The 15,932-nt window shown below is 51.2% G+C and overlaps 1 protein-coding gene across 1 annotated transcript in view; it reads left to right on the forward strand.

Annotated features, from left to right (window-relative positions):
- ADGB (androglobin) overlaps positions 1–15,932 on the forward strand; it is a 179,889-nt gene that overhangs the window by 94,635 nt on the left and 69,322 nt on the right. Inside the window, exon 13 of the mRNA XM_078877269.1 lies at positions 6,887–6,983. Coding sequence (XP_078733395.1) covers positions 6,887–6,983 — 97 coding nt within the window. The remainder of the gene's footprint in view (positions 1–6,886; positions 6,984–15,932) is intronic.

Genomic DNA, 15,932 nt, shown 5'->3' on the forward strand with positions numbered 1-15,932 from the left:
CCATTGTTGTCAGATCTGGGACCTAAACATTTATATATTCACACCATCAGAGGGCAACAAAACCCATAACGGCTTTCTGCATCTTCTACTTTGCAGTTGTTTAAGGGCAGTCAACTTTTATCACGTGATATGTGATGGGAAAAAAATGTGGACTAAATGCGCGCACTCCAGTAGCAGGGCCCGGGTGGAGTGGTGGCAGAGTGGTTAGCGCACCGCACTACGAACACGGTGTGACCCGAGTTCGATTCCCGGCCACGGCTAACGTTGGTGGCGAGCGATATTTGAGTCGGCCGTGGGTCACCACCACCCCCACCACCCCCACCACCCCACCGTCACTTATCATGTTCGCTGCAAAAGCACGGTGAAGTATGATTAAACAAGCCACAGCACTGACACAGTGTGGAGAGGCATTCAGCTTGCAAGTGGATTGATAAAGAGCTGTAATTACAATTAATTTCTATATATCAGGTTCGTGCCCCATTTACTTCACAACATTTTAGCGAAATGGCCTGGATCACTGCAGGACAGAATTACTGAAAGGCTCTTAACTGATCGAAGCGCACTCGTCATGTTATAATTGTCTCCCATGGAGGGGAGATATAGAGTGTTTTCAACAGTACGTATTTGTGTGTGTGTGTGTGTGTTGAACTTCTTTCGCAATCGTACGTAGCATCATACCGCGCTGATCGGAGCGCGGAAATGTGCAAAGCTTGAACCGCGACGCCCGACACACGATGGCCCCACTCACTTCGAACGATGTCGCGGGATGTTTATCGTGTACTCCGAAGCAGACACGTACTATTATTATAGCGGTTAATATAACCCGCAGTATTACCCAGGGCAGCGACTGGGTCAGTCCCACGGTCAGTCCCACTGTCGTGTTGGTTCTCATGCCTGTGACTCAAATTTAGACGTATCTGGAACTCCGCGGACAATGCAATGCTACGTGGGTTCACACCGCAGCATCTAAATTAATTCTCATCTCAAGACCCTGAGCAGCAACATGTTTATTTTATATCAGAATCTGTATTTAGACCGGAGAAGAAGGAGGAATGTGATGAAACTACGCAGTTTTGTTCCACAGATGTCCAGTCGGGGGTCACGGTCAGCAAGTTAAACCTACTGGACGTCTGTGAAAACTACTGGACACGTGTGAAAAAGAGATTCATAGGTCATCGGATTCCTCTAGTACAAATAAATCTTCTCATTCTGATTCTGACATCAACAAACGATACAACAAAGGCTACTGGAGAAAGAGAGACAGACGGGTGAAGAAAGCCACTTTGAAGAAAAAAATAATTTAAAAAATGTTGAAATAAATGTTAATAAAACATGGAAGTATAAATTGTACGGGGATTTTGAATGCAAGCATGGGCAATACAACAACAACAGGCCAAGACCATACATTATCTTAAATGCTGGTTAAAGGGAGGGGGGAGGAGCTTAAGATCTTGTCGCCTGGATTTTTCTTCACTTGATACAGTAAATTTGCCTGTGACGGTCCCACCTGAAGACGGGGACTTGTGTTGCCTCCGAAACGTCGTGATTTAATAGAGTTATTTTCATGTATTTTTTTTTACCTACGTAACTTTACCGAAAAAACCTAAGAGTATGAATCCTTGCAGTTACGAAAGCTTCAAATCTAGAATCAAGGCCAAGACCACACCAGGACAACAGCACAGTCCTTCCACGACATCGCACCTTGACGTTGAACGTTCGATACACGGGTTGGGCTCATCGTTTTAAATCACAGCTGCGAATGTGGCTGCGTCCGGAAATAATCCATTGTTATGGATGAACAGGGCCCGATGTAGATTTCCCGTTGAATCAAGTAAAATAAGGATTGGGATTTATGTAGAGGTCACAATGATGGGTCCTGTATGGTACACCCAGTGCAAATCGAAGAGTAGAATGATGAAGCGGGTTCAGTCTGTTTGGTGTTTCATTTTAGCTGATCTGTAAGCAACGCACAGTCGTCAAAAATTAACCCGTAAAAACAAAGTTTTTCACTATAAATCCTTTATATGCGTGGCATCGGTTTTATTTTATTATTCATTTCTGTTTTTCTTGAGTAAGAGTTTCATTTTTATCACATTGGTATTTTAAATAAAATATAAAAAAAAAAATTTTCTAAAAAGTGGAAAAAAAATTTCACGAAACTAAATTGTCACGCACAACGAGTCTGTGTGCAAAATGTCAGCTCGATTGGATCACGGGAAGTGGGTTAAAAAACGACCGAAAGATTTGCACGGTCGTAAGCGCGCAAGCAAGCAAGCAAGTTAACTAATATAAAGGATTTAAAAAGGGGTGAAATGACAATTTCAGCAATTTGCAGGCACAACGCAATGGGGAAACGGTGCTACCTTTCTGTTTACCACGTAGGCTTTCGCGACCAATATTATCCATAAGAGGTTTTTTTGGGGGCGGTTAGATCGCGTAAATATATAAATGTGTCGTTAAACCCGCCACCACCCGACACGTCCAACTAGTCAATAACACAGTGGTCTTAAATATAAGGGTTGTCACGTAAACAGAACATGCCAATTCGTCACTAGTACAGCAACACCGGTGTGTTGGAGAGCCAAGCCACATAAAAACCCTATTTTAGATTGTTTTTAGATGCGATCAATGTGGGTTGGAATGTATTGAATCATTCGGTAAACCCAAGTGTAGTGAATTATTGTACAGCGGTGTGGCATTCGGTTAGCATGGATGACGCTATATAACATGCAGTTATTATTGTGATGATGATGAGTATTCAATGATGTGAGAAGCAGTTCAGTCATATGTCGGGGGGGGGCTAAAGAGAGGTCTTGACACCTGGGTTTGAACAGGGGGCAGGGATTCATATTCTTAGGTTTTTTCGGTAAAGTCACGTAGGTAAAAAATTAAAATTAATAAAAGTAAAATAAATATATATATATATTTACACTATGGGAACCTCATTTGCCAATAACAATATGATAATTGTTTTTTTACCCTTTTCTCTGGCAACAAAACTGACACCTTTTTACAAGGAGTCATGTTTACAAGGAGTCATGTTTACAAGGAGTCATGTTTACAAGGAGTCATGTTTGCATGTTTGCATAGACCGCAATACCTGCAGTCATAATACAAACAAAAGAACATAACTCTGATAATGTGCACATAACTCTGATAATGTGCACATTATCAGAGTTATGTTCTTTTGTTTGCATTATGACTGCAGGTATTGCGGTCTATGCAAACATGACTCCTTGTAAAAAGGTGTCAGTTTTGTTGCCAGAGAGAAGGGTAAAAAACCAATTATCATAGATATATTTTTTAAAACTTTTATTAATTTAAATTTTTTACCTACGTGACTTTACCGAAAAAACCTAAGAATATGAATCCTTGCAGTCACGAAAGCTTCAAATCTAGGAAGGGGGCAGGGAGTCCATGCGTCTCTGTGTGAGCCTCTTTGATCGTTAGGGTCATGCCCCATCTCTGTGTGAGTCCGTGTGAGTCGATGGGTCTCTGTGTGAGATTACATACGATAAATACATTAGAGAGTGATGCTGCTACTGCGTTGCTAGTGGTGCACAAGCGCAAACAGCAATAAAAACTCAACACATTCGTCAATAACAAAGTGGCCTTAAAAATATATGATAGCTCCTGCTACCCTGCACCAGATCTCCTGTCTCCCTGCACCACAGTTCCCTGTCACCCTGCACCACAACTCCTGTCACCCTGCACCACAGCCCCTGTCACCCTGCACTGCAGCTCCTGTCACCCTGCACCACAGCTGCTGTCACCCTGCACCACAGCTCCTGTCACCCTGCACCACAGCTGCTGTCACCCTGCACCACAGCTCCTGTCACCCTGCACCACAGCTCCTGTCACCCTGCACCACAGCTCCTGTCACCCTGCACTACAGCTCCTGTCACCCTGCACTACAACTCCTGTCACCCTGCACCGCAACTCCTGTCACCCTGCACTACAGCTCCTGTCACCCTGCACCACAACTCCTGTCACCCTGCACTACAGCTCCTGTCACCCTACACTACAGCTTCTATCACCCTGCACCACAGTCCCTGTCACCCTGCACTACAGCTCCTGTCACCCTGCACCACAGCCCCTGTCACCCTGCACCACAGCTCCTGTCACCCTGCACCACAGCTCCTGTCACCCTGCACCACAACTCCTGTCACCCTGCACCACAGCTCCTGTCACCCTGCACCACAGCCCCTGTCACCCTGCACCACAGCTCCTGTCCCCCTGCACTACAGCTCCTGTCACCCTGCACCACAACTCCTGTCACCCTGCACCACAACTCCTGTCACCCTGCACCACAGCCCCTGTCACCCTGCACTGCAGCTCCTGTCACCCTGCACCACAGCTGCTGTCACCCTGCACCACAACTCCTGTCACCCTGCACCACAGCTCCTGTCACCCTGCACCACAGCCCCTGTCACCCTGCACCACAGCTCCTGTCACCCTGCACTACAGCTCCTGTCACCCTGCACTACAACTCCTGTCACCCTGCACCACAGCTCCTGTCACCCTGCACCACAGCTCCTGTCACCCTGCACCACAGCTCCTGTCACCCTGCACTACAGCTCCTGTCACCCTGCACTACAACTCCTGTCACCCTGCACCGCAACTCCTGTCACCCTGCACTACAGCTCCTGTCACCCTGCACCACAACTCCTGTCACCCTGCACTACAGCTCCTGTCACCCTACACTACAGCTTCTATCACCCTGCACCACAGTCCCTGTCACCCTGCACTACAGCTCCTGTCACCCTGCACCACAGCCCCTGTCACCCTGCACCACAGCTCCTGTCACCCTGCACCACAGCTCCTGTCACCCTGCACCACAACTCCTGTCACCCTGCACCACAGCTCCTGTCACCCTGCACCACAGCCCCTGTCACCCTGCACCACAGCTCCTGTCCCCCTGCACTACAGCTCCTGTCACCCTGCACCACAGCTCCTGTCACCCTGCACCACAACTCCTGTCACCCTACACTACAGCTTCTATCACCCTGCACCACAGTCCCTGTCACCCTGCACTACGGCTCCTGTCACCCTGCACCACAGCTCCTGTCATCCTGCACGACAGCTCCTGTCACCCTGCACTACAGCTCCTGTCACCCTGCACCACAGTCCCTTTCACCCTGCACTACAGCTCCTGTCACCCTGCACCACAGCCCCTGTCACCCTGCACCACAGCCCCTGTCACCCTGCACCACAGCTCCTGTCCCCCTGCACTACAGCTCCTGTCACCCTGCACCAGATCTCCTGCCTCCCTGCACCACAACTCCTGTCACCCTGCACCACAGCTCCTGTCACCCTGCACTACTGATCCTGTCACCCTGCACTACAGCTGCTGTCACCATCGTCGTCATCATTGTCATCATCATCATCATCGTCGTCGTCATCATCATCAGTGTCGTCGTCATCGTCGTCATCGTCCATAATATAGGTTTTTTAAATTAGATTGTGTGAATATAAATGCGTCGTTAAACCTACGACCACCCGACACAGCCAATTAGTGAGGTTCGTCACGTCAACAGAACGTGGCCAATTCGTCACTAGTACAGCACTAGTGTGTAGTGTATAGTGTAGTGTATAGTAGTGTATAGTGTAGTGTATAGTGTAGTATACTAGTACAGCACTAACCGGTGTGTTGGAGAGCCAAGCCACAACATTTCCAATCTGAGTACGACGTTTCGCCAGTAATTACAACCAGCTTCATCAGGCGACAGCCAGATTTGTGGAGAAATCCTCCTGTTTTGTTCCTTAAATACACATTTATATTTACGCGATCTCACCCCAAAAACCTACATTATGGACCATATTGGTCGCGAAAGCCTACGTGTTAATCTTATCACCATCGTCATCATCGTCGTCATCTCGCTGAACATTCGCAGCAGCAGCGTTCAATCCACACCGACTTTTAAGGGTCATCTAAAGGCCCCATCTCTTGCTTAAAGGCCCCGATCTTTTTCTACTTTTTTTCGAGTGACACCATCGTTACGTGCCTGTGATATATTGCGCTGGCGCCGTTACAGCCTGTTTTGTTATGATTATTTAGCCAGCGCTGACCCTGCTTGGCCTTGGGAAACAAGACGTGAGCTCAAAACACAAACTCACTCGGGCAACCACCGAGATGAGGGTTGGGGGGGGGGGTAGTGCAATGCTTTTGGATCCCGTAGCAGGGTTACATTACATGCCGTTGCCGCTTTCGGAGCCAATGTAACATTAACTGTTGAAAATTAATGAGAAGAACTCGCGGGTCGTGGGTGGAGACCGAAAGCGTGTGGACGGGAGAGAAGCGAGGAAATGTGCAGACTTTAATGTATTTAAAAAAAGAAAAGAAATCCTATTTATTTTTAACGCTGCCGTCAAACGGCCGACCCTGTATTTTTAACTAATCTTGCCCAAACTGCACGGAGGAGATTTGCATTTCAAAGCAGCGGGGGGGGGGGGTGGGGGGGGCGTATGGGGGTGGTGGGGGGGTTCTCTGGGGATGTGGGGTGTGCGTCTGCGCTTGTGTGCGTGACGCGGCGCGGTGCGGCGAGCGGTGGCGCAGCGGTTTGGGACGCCGCACTATAAACCCGGCGGCCCGGGTTCAATTCCCGCTCGCGGACCGGACCTGGGCCTCTTCTAGGTCGACTCAGCCTTAAATGAATTACTCGGTTGCGGTGCGTAAACACGGGGTGCTCGGAAAACAAGGGGACGGTCATGGTGTGCGGTGCTGGCCTCCCAACCCCTCCGTGTACCCTGCCGGCGTTAATAGGTGCTCGCTAACAACACTTGCTCCAACAGTCTGTTAAAGCGTATATGGTGGTGGTGGGGAGGTGGGGGGGGGGTTCTTCATCTTCGTGTCACTGTGTGTGCACGTACAATCACACGCGCACAGCATCAGCGAGGCGGAGGAGCAGGGTGAAGAGTCGCAGAAGCGTCTGGCGGAACCCACGGCAGAGAAACCCTGGGATGCTCCGCATCCCCCACCACCGGTACGACTCCCCGCCAACCCCCACCCCACCTCTGCCCCCCAACACTCTCCTTCCACAACACACGTCACATCCACCAGCACTCAGCACCACCGCACGTCCCCTGCTCCTTGCAGCGAGCTCTGCCTGAACTCCCTCGAATGGTCTCAAGTGTCCTCCACAAATACTTGGTGCCGCCGCCGCTGTAAATCGATGGGCCCGGGTCTTGCTTGGGTTTTCAGAAGTGGCAAGGCGGACAGTTTGTCCCAAAGGCTTGAGCGCAGGCTCAACTTATAAAGGAAGTAAATGATCCGCGAAACGATGGAGTCCGTTCGGGAATCTCCGCGTTATTGAACCACGGCACCTCGCCGAGCTCGTCGAGGAGCGTAAACCGTCGCACGAACTCTGGCCCTCCTCGCAGCAGCAGCAACAGCAGCAGTCTTTGGGTCTCCACGTGAGTTTATGGGTGTCTGTGATGGCCATGGGTCTCTATGCAATGCAGCTCGCTTTCTGGATTTAAATCCAGGGCCACGGACGTGACACGGATGTGTGCGATCCGAATCAAATTTGGGGAAAGGGCAAAAATAATCAATGAAATTACGCACGTGTTTTTTTTTGCCGCCGGAGATCGCAACGCTCTGAAATGTATTTTTGAGTTGGTTTCCGAAAATCGTTCAGCTGCAAGGAGGGTGGCTCCGTGGAGATCAAATGACGGCTCCTTGAAAATCTCCGCGCCGCCTCAGACCCTCCATGCACATCGCCCCGCTGTGGTCTTCACTCCCTTATTCAACATCCAGGAGACGCTGGGATCGCAGCCACAGCCGTTCATCACAGTCCCCCGAGGGCTGCCACACGGAGCCAACAGTTTGCCAACTCTGTCGCCGCAAGTGGCAGGTTGCCACTTTTTCAAAACCTCTTTACCGTCAGAATCACAGTCTTCATTTAGGCTGCAGGAGGAATCCAGTGAGCTGTGGAGCTCTTTTTCACCCACGCTTGGTGTGGGCGGCTGCAGCGACCAGCGGAGTAAATCATTCCTCCCGGCGGGCGACGGCGGAGACAGGAGGCGCGGTGATGCAGAGGCTCGCGATCGGAATCTGGCAGGCCGCCCTGGCTATTGCTGCGGCGGTGGGTGCGTATTAACTGCGATTAATACGCGTCGTTTGCCTTGCAGCGGACGTTTAAGGAGCCGCGTGACGTCAGTCGAAACGAATGAACGGCGTCACGGCCCAAGTTGAGCGAATTTTAAATAAACACACCGCGAGAATTACTCGGTTGGGATTACACAGAGCGGCGTCACCCCCTACTGGCAGATTTCATCCGGCCACGAAGCACAGAGCCTACGTTATAGGCCTGCGCTATAAGAATGCAGCAAATAACAGACATTCTAAATTACTATTCACAGCTAATCATCATCATCCATGGTCAGTCCACCGCTGGATGAAGGTCTCACCACGCCACCACTATTATCATCATCAGCTATTGTCAATCCACTGCTGGATGAAGGCCTCCCCAAGCAGCAGACACTGGGATCACAGCCACAGCCGTTCATCACATCCCAGGTGCTGCCACACGTTGCCAGGTTTTTGTTTAAGGGTATTTCACCACAGTCTGCCAACTCTGCCACTGTAAGTGACAGGCTGCGATTTGTCAAAGTCTCCTTGCCGTCAGATCCCGCGATTGTAACGATCCGCCCTGCACGTGAGCCGATTCCGTCGCTCCATCTCCCATGGTGGTGGACGGCCCCTCGCGTTGGCTGCCACTCCGCTCATCTCAGCGCTCTGTTGGGTTGGTTTTTTTCGGGGGGGGGGAGGTGGGGGGGAGAAAATAAACCTCCAACAACATTTTCAGTGCAATGTTTGGTTTGATGATTGGCACGCACGGGCGAGAGAGAGAGAGAGGGGGAGAATAACAACCGGTAGCTTCGATTGGTGGAGTTGGCAAGGATCCGGTCAGTTGTATTTTTAAAGCACTTTGTGAGATTTGAGTCAAAGAATATATAACTTTTTTTTTTATGTGGACTTTCTAAAATTAATTTTACAGTGAAAAAAATAACTTGACACGTTCGTCGATAACACTGCCCTGAAAATGATGATAAGAATTTTGTTTTATAAAACGCCGCATTTTCCGGGCAACAGCCCTTCTTCATAGCAAGGCCCTTGGAGAGAGGTGACAGACAGCTCGTGAGGGGGACGCGTGCGAGTTCAACCCCTGGCTGGGGGAGGTTAAACTCAGGCTCACCATCCCTCCGGGGCTAATGCAATGGGTACCACTTTGTGGAGAAGTCAACAGCGGTTGCGCAACAGAGAGACGCTGCCGCCGGCCACGTGAATGTGGAATTTCCCGACACTGCATCGGGGACTGTAAAGCAGGAGATGGGCGCCAATGCGTCGGTTTTATTTGATTGGGACATCACTTGGACTTTCGGCCACCGCCAAAGCGGTGTGGCGGTGCAGTTATTTGTTTACTTTAAAGAACCGAATGCTCTTGGGCTCTGCTGACCCGCGGAGAGAGCCTGCGATTTTACCAACTGCAACCACGGTGTAAACCATCATCGCGCGAACTCGGGGTCTTCCTCGCAGCAGCGGTGGCGGCTTTTTGGCTGGGACATCGAACAAAGATGGCGGACGCCTCACCGCGCGGCGCTCTTAGATGCGCTGCTTATGCGGCCGTCTGGAACGCTCTCCCCTTCCGATGTTAGAAAGTCACTGGGAGCTATGCACTTTGAAATCATCGTCGAGATTGACAAACTCATTTCTTTAAAACTCCTTTTTGTGTTTAGTCTGTTGTCCTTTCCTCCCGCGCTTCCGATTAGCGCGGTTGGCTACGTACGGTGCGAAGGAAGTTCAACATACATACGTACATGCAAAACGACGGTAGTCCTGCTGCCAGTCATTAACTCTGCCTCGCTGCTGTGATTACCATATCTGTGTGAGCTGCTGCATAATAGCCGTGCAGCCCTCATTCAGTCGTCGCCAATAATGAATCTAAATGAGATAATAATCATTTCAGCTTGTAGCGCGTTCCCGCGCAGTATTCACTCGCTCTCGAAGAGAGAGAGAAAGGACGACTCAGCGGTGCGAGGAGGAACCACGGCCACAGGCTGAGCCGGCCCCACATTCACTCCACAAGCTCTGCGGTCCTCCATATATGAAGATGGTGTTGAACAATTCTTGAGTGTGTGTCAGAGGTCGCAATCGGGTACCCTATACCCGTACCCTACCCGATACCCGGCTAGGGTACGGGTACCCGTTTGCGACCCTGGTGCGGCCGGATACGGGTACGGGTAGGCCGTGAGTCACTGGTGAGTAACCGTTTGTCACTCATTTCCCAACGTCTTGTCCCTTCTCACAATTCAAGTTCCTAGAATCAACCCACCCACGCCTGCAACATGGCTTCATCCCAGAGGTCGCAAACTTGCACCCGTACCCTACCCAATACCCGGCCGGGTACGGGTAGCCGGGTATCGGGTACAGGTACGGGTACCTGTTTGCGACCCTGGCGCGGCCGCGGCCGGGTACGGGTACGGGTAAGGAATCAAGACCCGTTTGTGACCTCTGGTGTGTGTGTGTGTATATCTGGGGAGCGGTAGTGTAGCAGTTCCCGTGCTGCGAACCCGGCCACCCGAGTTCAATTCCCACTCACGGCCAACACCAGTGACGGTTATCTGAACTGGTCCTGGGCCTCCCCTAGGTCGACTCAGCCTCAAATGCGTACCCTGTGCAATGGCGGAGTCCACATTTGCCGTGCCGCCTTCTCCTGGCGAGCCAGGGGCTACGGCTCCTCCTGGACGCCCACGGGAAGAAGGGAGTTTCCGCAGCATCAGCATGCGATCCACTAACCCCTCGCTGCTGCCTCTACTGCCTCTACACACAGTGGTGCTGGATCACAGGCAGCCTTCACGTGCAGCGTAGCCGCCGTTTCAGATGATTTTATTTCCGGGAAGGAGACACGGGTGGCTGCGGCTCAGTACCGGGACGTTATTGTCCCCCATTGAATTTAAAAAAGGTCTTGCCACGCGAAGGGAGGACGAAATGAGCAATACGATGTGAAGACTACGGAACGGAAAGTAATTCGAATAATTAATCACGTTTACGTCACGGCTCCATGTGTGAAAGAGTCACCCCGGCAAGGCACCTTACGATAATGGCATGCGTCACCGTGCCACGCAGGAATGTGATATTGGCGCCGTTTAACCGTTTACCTGCGATCCCCTTCTGATAAAGCCACACAATGTGCCTCTACATCGGACAGCATCACACCACACTCGAGTATGAAATCAATCGGCGTTCAGCCATTCAGCGCACATCCGCTTCTCGTAAGCCTCTTATCCACACTAGGTAGTATCGGCTGCTCGCTCGACCTGCTCTGGAGGTGTGAGGTCAACGGCGCATATCAAACCCCAGCATTATTCCGTTTCTGAGAGCTCGGTTGTGTCGAAGGGATGCAGCACCACATGTATAAGGGGCTCCACAGTGGCTAGGAGATGTTAACTACCTCGCCTGGTATACAGGAGGTCGTGGCTTCGATTTTGATCCTGACGCATTTCTATTTGGAGTTTGCATGTTCTCCCCGTGGTCACGTGGATTTTTCTCCGTGTCCTCCGGGTTTTTCTTTCCACATTTAGAATCAACACACGTTTAGAGTATTTGACTGCTGGAAATTTCCACACGAAGATAAGCCAGCTTCGTTGAGCTATCATTTGTGGCCAGGTCGCGTCTGAAGAAAGAGCTACATAGCTCGGTGGGCCTTACCTGGTAAAATAAGAAATAGTTTAGTTAGTTTTAGTTCGTGTATATGCTAGGGAATTTTAGTGCCGTCATCGGTGACCAGGCTGAGATCATCACCCCACTGCACTTGAGAGTCCGGTTGAATCACGGTGGTTGCACAACTGAAACTCGGATTGGAGCCCAGGATCTCAGCGGTGTTTCCGCACTCAACGCAATTCTCAGTAAGGTGGCAGAAGAGTTTGTCTGGAAGATGGATGGTTACCAGTCCATCATCATCAACATCATCATCATCATAAGTCATGGTCTATCTGCTGGTGGAGAAAGTCCCCTCCACGCCGTCAACATTTCTTATAAAACCACGATGCCACCAATTCCATCTCCTTATCAGTGGTCAATGTCAGAAGATCTCCGGGTTTGATCTTCCACAAAGCTCGTGGTCCAACCTAAATCGCATCCACTGAACAAACCACGGTAGTAGGTACGGATAGCGGATGCACAAAAGTAAAATGTAAAACTCTCCAGGAGTTTGCGACTGTGGTCATCAAGGACAGAACGTATGATGACGCAATGCCCTGATCCACAAATATGAAGAAGATCGGAAGAAGAATGTTCTTCTGGGTGTCGCGATCAATCAATCTCCCCGAGCCAGGAATGCTGGACAGGTCTCGCTCTCCGCATCAGCAAGCTCGATGATCCGTGAGCAGAACTAGATCTGACGCCGAAGCTCAACCGCAGGACCAGCCGAGCCGGAACGTCCACTTGAACACGAGCTACGTGCCCCGAATAGGGTGATGGTGTCGGATGAGGAGCTCCTCTGTGTTGGGGAGACTCGGTGTGGGCTGTTCACGGTGACAATTTGTGTCTCCTGGCTCCTGTCAGACCACCTGATGATGATACCAAGGACGATGGCCTGCCGATGGACAGCGCCTATCAAACTCCTCCTGATGTTTGGTGTCGGTCACGAGCAGTGTCCAGGCAACTTCTAGACCGAAATTCAGATTCAAACCCCTTGGGTTCATTAGCGGTGCTGGCTCAACATCTTTGGTTTTTAAGCCATCCGGCCGCCTAGTATTTATCTTGATAGGCACCAGTTCATCATCATCATCAGCAGCAGCAGTCAGTCATGATCTGTCACGCTGGATGGAGGACCTCCATACACCATCGCCGTCCTTGGGGTACCACGATATCGGCAGCGCCGGCTCGCCACCGTTGACCTCTGAGCCACCGGGCCACCTGGCTCTCGTGTTGATTGATGTCTGTACACTCACATACACACACACGTGGCTCGTGCTACGGTCCAGCTGCTGCCGGGAGGCTGCCGGCCGCGGGTCATTGAGGTCACGGGCAGTTTTCATGGCCTTGTTAGAAGCCGAATCGTCAGCCGGTTTTGGTGCTCGATGGCACTTCCAACACAGGCTTCTAGATCGGCAACTCGAGTGTTCCTTGTGCCATCGTCCCCAATTATAATACCACTACGAGAATGAATAGTAAACAACCGTGCAGCTTTGCTGCGATCGGTCAACAGGTGTTTGTGTGCGGTAGTGTAGCGAGCGGTTAGCGCGCTGGGCTATGAACCTGGCGACCCGGGTTCGATTCCCGCTCACGGCTAACACCAGTGACGATTATCTGAACCGGTCCTGGGCCTCCCCTAGGTCGACTTAGCCTTAAATGAGTACCTGGTGCGGTGTGTAAACATCGCCACTGGGGAGACAAAGGCGGTCGGGCGTGGTGCTGGCCACCCACCCCCTCGTGTACCGTTCCGGCCTTCATAGGTGCTCGCTAACAGCACTTGCCCCTACAGTCTGTTAAGGCTATACGGGGGATCTTTGTCTTTGTCTTGTGTGTGCACAGCTCGTCGTGGGGAGTTGCGGCGTAGCAGTTAGCCCGCTGCACTAAAAACCCAGTGGCCCGAGTTCAATTCCCGCTCACGGCCAACACCAGTGACCATTATCTGAACCGATCCTGGGGCCTCCACTAGGTCGACTCAGCCTCAAAATCAGTACCTGGAGCGGTGTGTAAAACATCGCCACTCGGGAGGCAAAGGCGGCCGGACATGGTGCTTGCCACCGACCCATCCCCTCGTGTGCAGTTCGGGCCTTTATAGCGCTACTCAGGGTCTTTGACGTCCCAAGTGTGACGCGTACGTCCGCGTGCTGATGGCCGATACACCACGGACGGCGTGACGGTGAGAGGCACCACTGGATTTGCTGTCACAGAGGACCACGGTTCGATTGCGTCTCTTGACGCGGAAGTTTGAGCGATGGAGGGATTAGGGAGGGGGGGAATTTCTCAAGTCCCCGCACCCCCCCACCGCTGTCCACCCTTCTTGAGTATAAATGGGATACACCCACAGTGTGAGTCGATCGGCAGGCTGCGTGTGGTGGGGTAAAGCGTGGGCAGAACCACCTCTTACGAGACGTCTGCCCAAGCGCGCCCTGGTAATCCGCCTGCCGCCAGCAGCGGTATGGGACAAGGCACTGCAGGACTGGCACCGGTAGTGTTGACCCCGGGCGCACGCCGGGCTCGAAGCGTGACGCTCCGCCATGGTCGGCGATGGTGATGTTGATGGTGATGGCGATGTTGATATTAATGGCGATGGTGATGTTGATGGTGATGTTGATGGCGATGATGATGGTGATATTTATGGCGATGGTGATGGTGATGTTGATGGCGATGGTGATGTTGATGACGATGGCGATGGTGATTTTGATGGTGATGTTGATGGTGATGGCGAAGTTGATGGTGATATTAATGGCGATGGTGATGTTGATGGCGATGGTGATGTTGATGGCGATGATGATGGTGATATTAATGGCGATGGTGATGGTGATGTTGATGGCGATGGTGATGTTGATGGCGATGGTGATGGCGATGGTGATGTTTATATTAATGGCGATGGTGATGGTGATGTTGATGGCGATGGTGATGTTGATGGCGATGATGATGTTGATATTAATGGCGATGGTGATGTTGATGGCGATGGTGATGTTGATGGTGATGCTGATGGCGATGTTGATGGTGACGATGATGCTGATGTTGACGGCCATGGTAATGGTGGTGTTGATGGTGACGATGATGGTGATGTTGACGGCCATGGTAATGGTGGTGTTGATGGTGACGATGATGGTGATGTTGACGGCCATGGTAATGGTGATGGTGATGGCCATGGCAGCGCGGGCCGCCGCTAAGGGTTAACGGGCATCTCGTCTCGATCGTGCACTCGACCTTTCGGCCGACCCTCCGTCCATTAAGCGATTCTCTCACAAGTCTCTCGAGCAAGACGCTCGTTTATTTTTTAATTTCAAGCAGCGTCCCCCTTTCATGTTTAATGCATCTCACGCGCCGCCCCGCTTAGAGCCGCCAAGGAAAACGGAGTGGGTAATGATGGCGGCGCGTTGAAATAAAATAAAAGAATGAGAGGCGCCGATGGACCCTCGGCAGCTTAATTAGATTCGCGATGTTTGGTGGAGCCTTAAGAATTGATGGAGCGGGTTAGGTGCCCGCTCCGAATGGAACGGGGAGATGGGATTTGTTTCCGCTTGGCACCTCCCCGACGCAAGGAGAGAGCGAGAGAGACACGCGGCGAGAGAGAGCGAGAGAGACACGAGGCGAGAGGAGGCGAGAGAGAGAGAAAGGGTGAACATTCGAATTTCGCATGGCCACCGTTGTGAGGCCTGGCAAGTGGAGCGGTGGGCCGGGTGGCGCAGAGGTCGGAGGTCGCCGAGATTCTGCGTTTAAACGTCGCCGCAAGAGCCGCGGTGTGATCGACATTATTTAGCGGTGCGCCACGTCTGGTCAGAGAGGTTCAGTAGATGCTGAGCCGGTGCCGCTGAGAGCCTGGGTTCGAGTCCGGGTTCACAGCCGCTCTCCGTGGTTGAACGGGGTTCGCGACCGTCGCCAGCCGATGACCTCGGTCCTGCCGCCAGCGACTGCACGCGGACAAACAACGACAAAACGGCGAAAACTAAATGAGTTTATGCAATCTTAATTTTAGAACTTTCGTGACTGCAGGAATTATTATTTGGTTCTTTCGGTTAAGTCACGTCTAAAGATAAAATAATAAATTAAATTAAATAATAGAATACGATGTCGTATTCTATTATTTAATTTAGAATGTCGTATTCTATTATTTAATTTAATTTATTATTTTATCTTTAGACGTGACTTAACCGAAAGAACCAAATAATGAGTTTATGCAATTTAATTTGGCAGAATTGCAGCTCACTCGACCTCACACCCGCACTTC

Source organism: Lampetra fluviatilis, chromosome 47 (genome assembly GCF_964198595.1).
Source record: "Lampetra fluviatilis chromosome 47, kcLamFluv1.1, whole genome shotgun sequence".
In the NCBI taxonomy this organism is placed as follows: Eukaryota; Metazoa; Chordata; class Hyperoartia; order Petromyzontiformes; family Petromyzontidae; genus Lampetra; species Lampetra fluviatilis.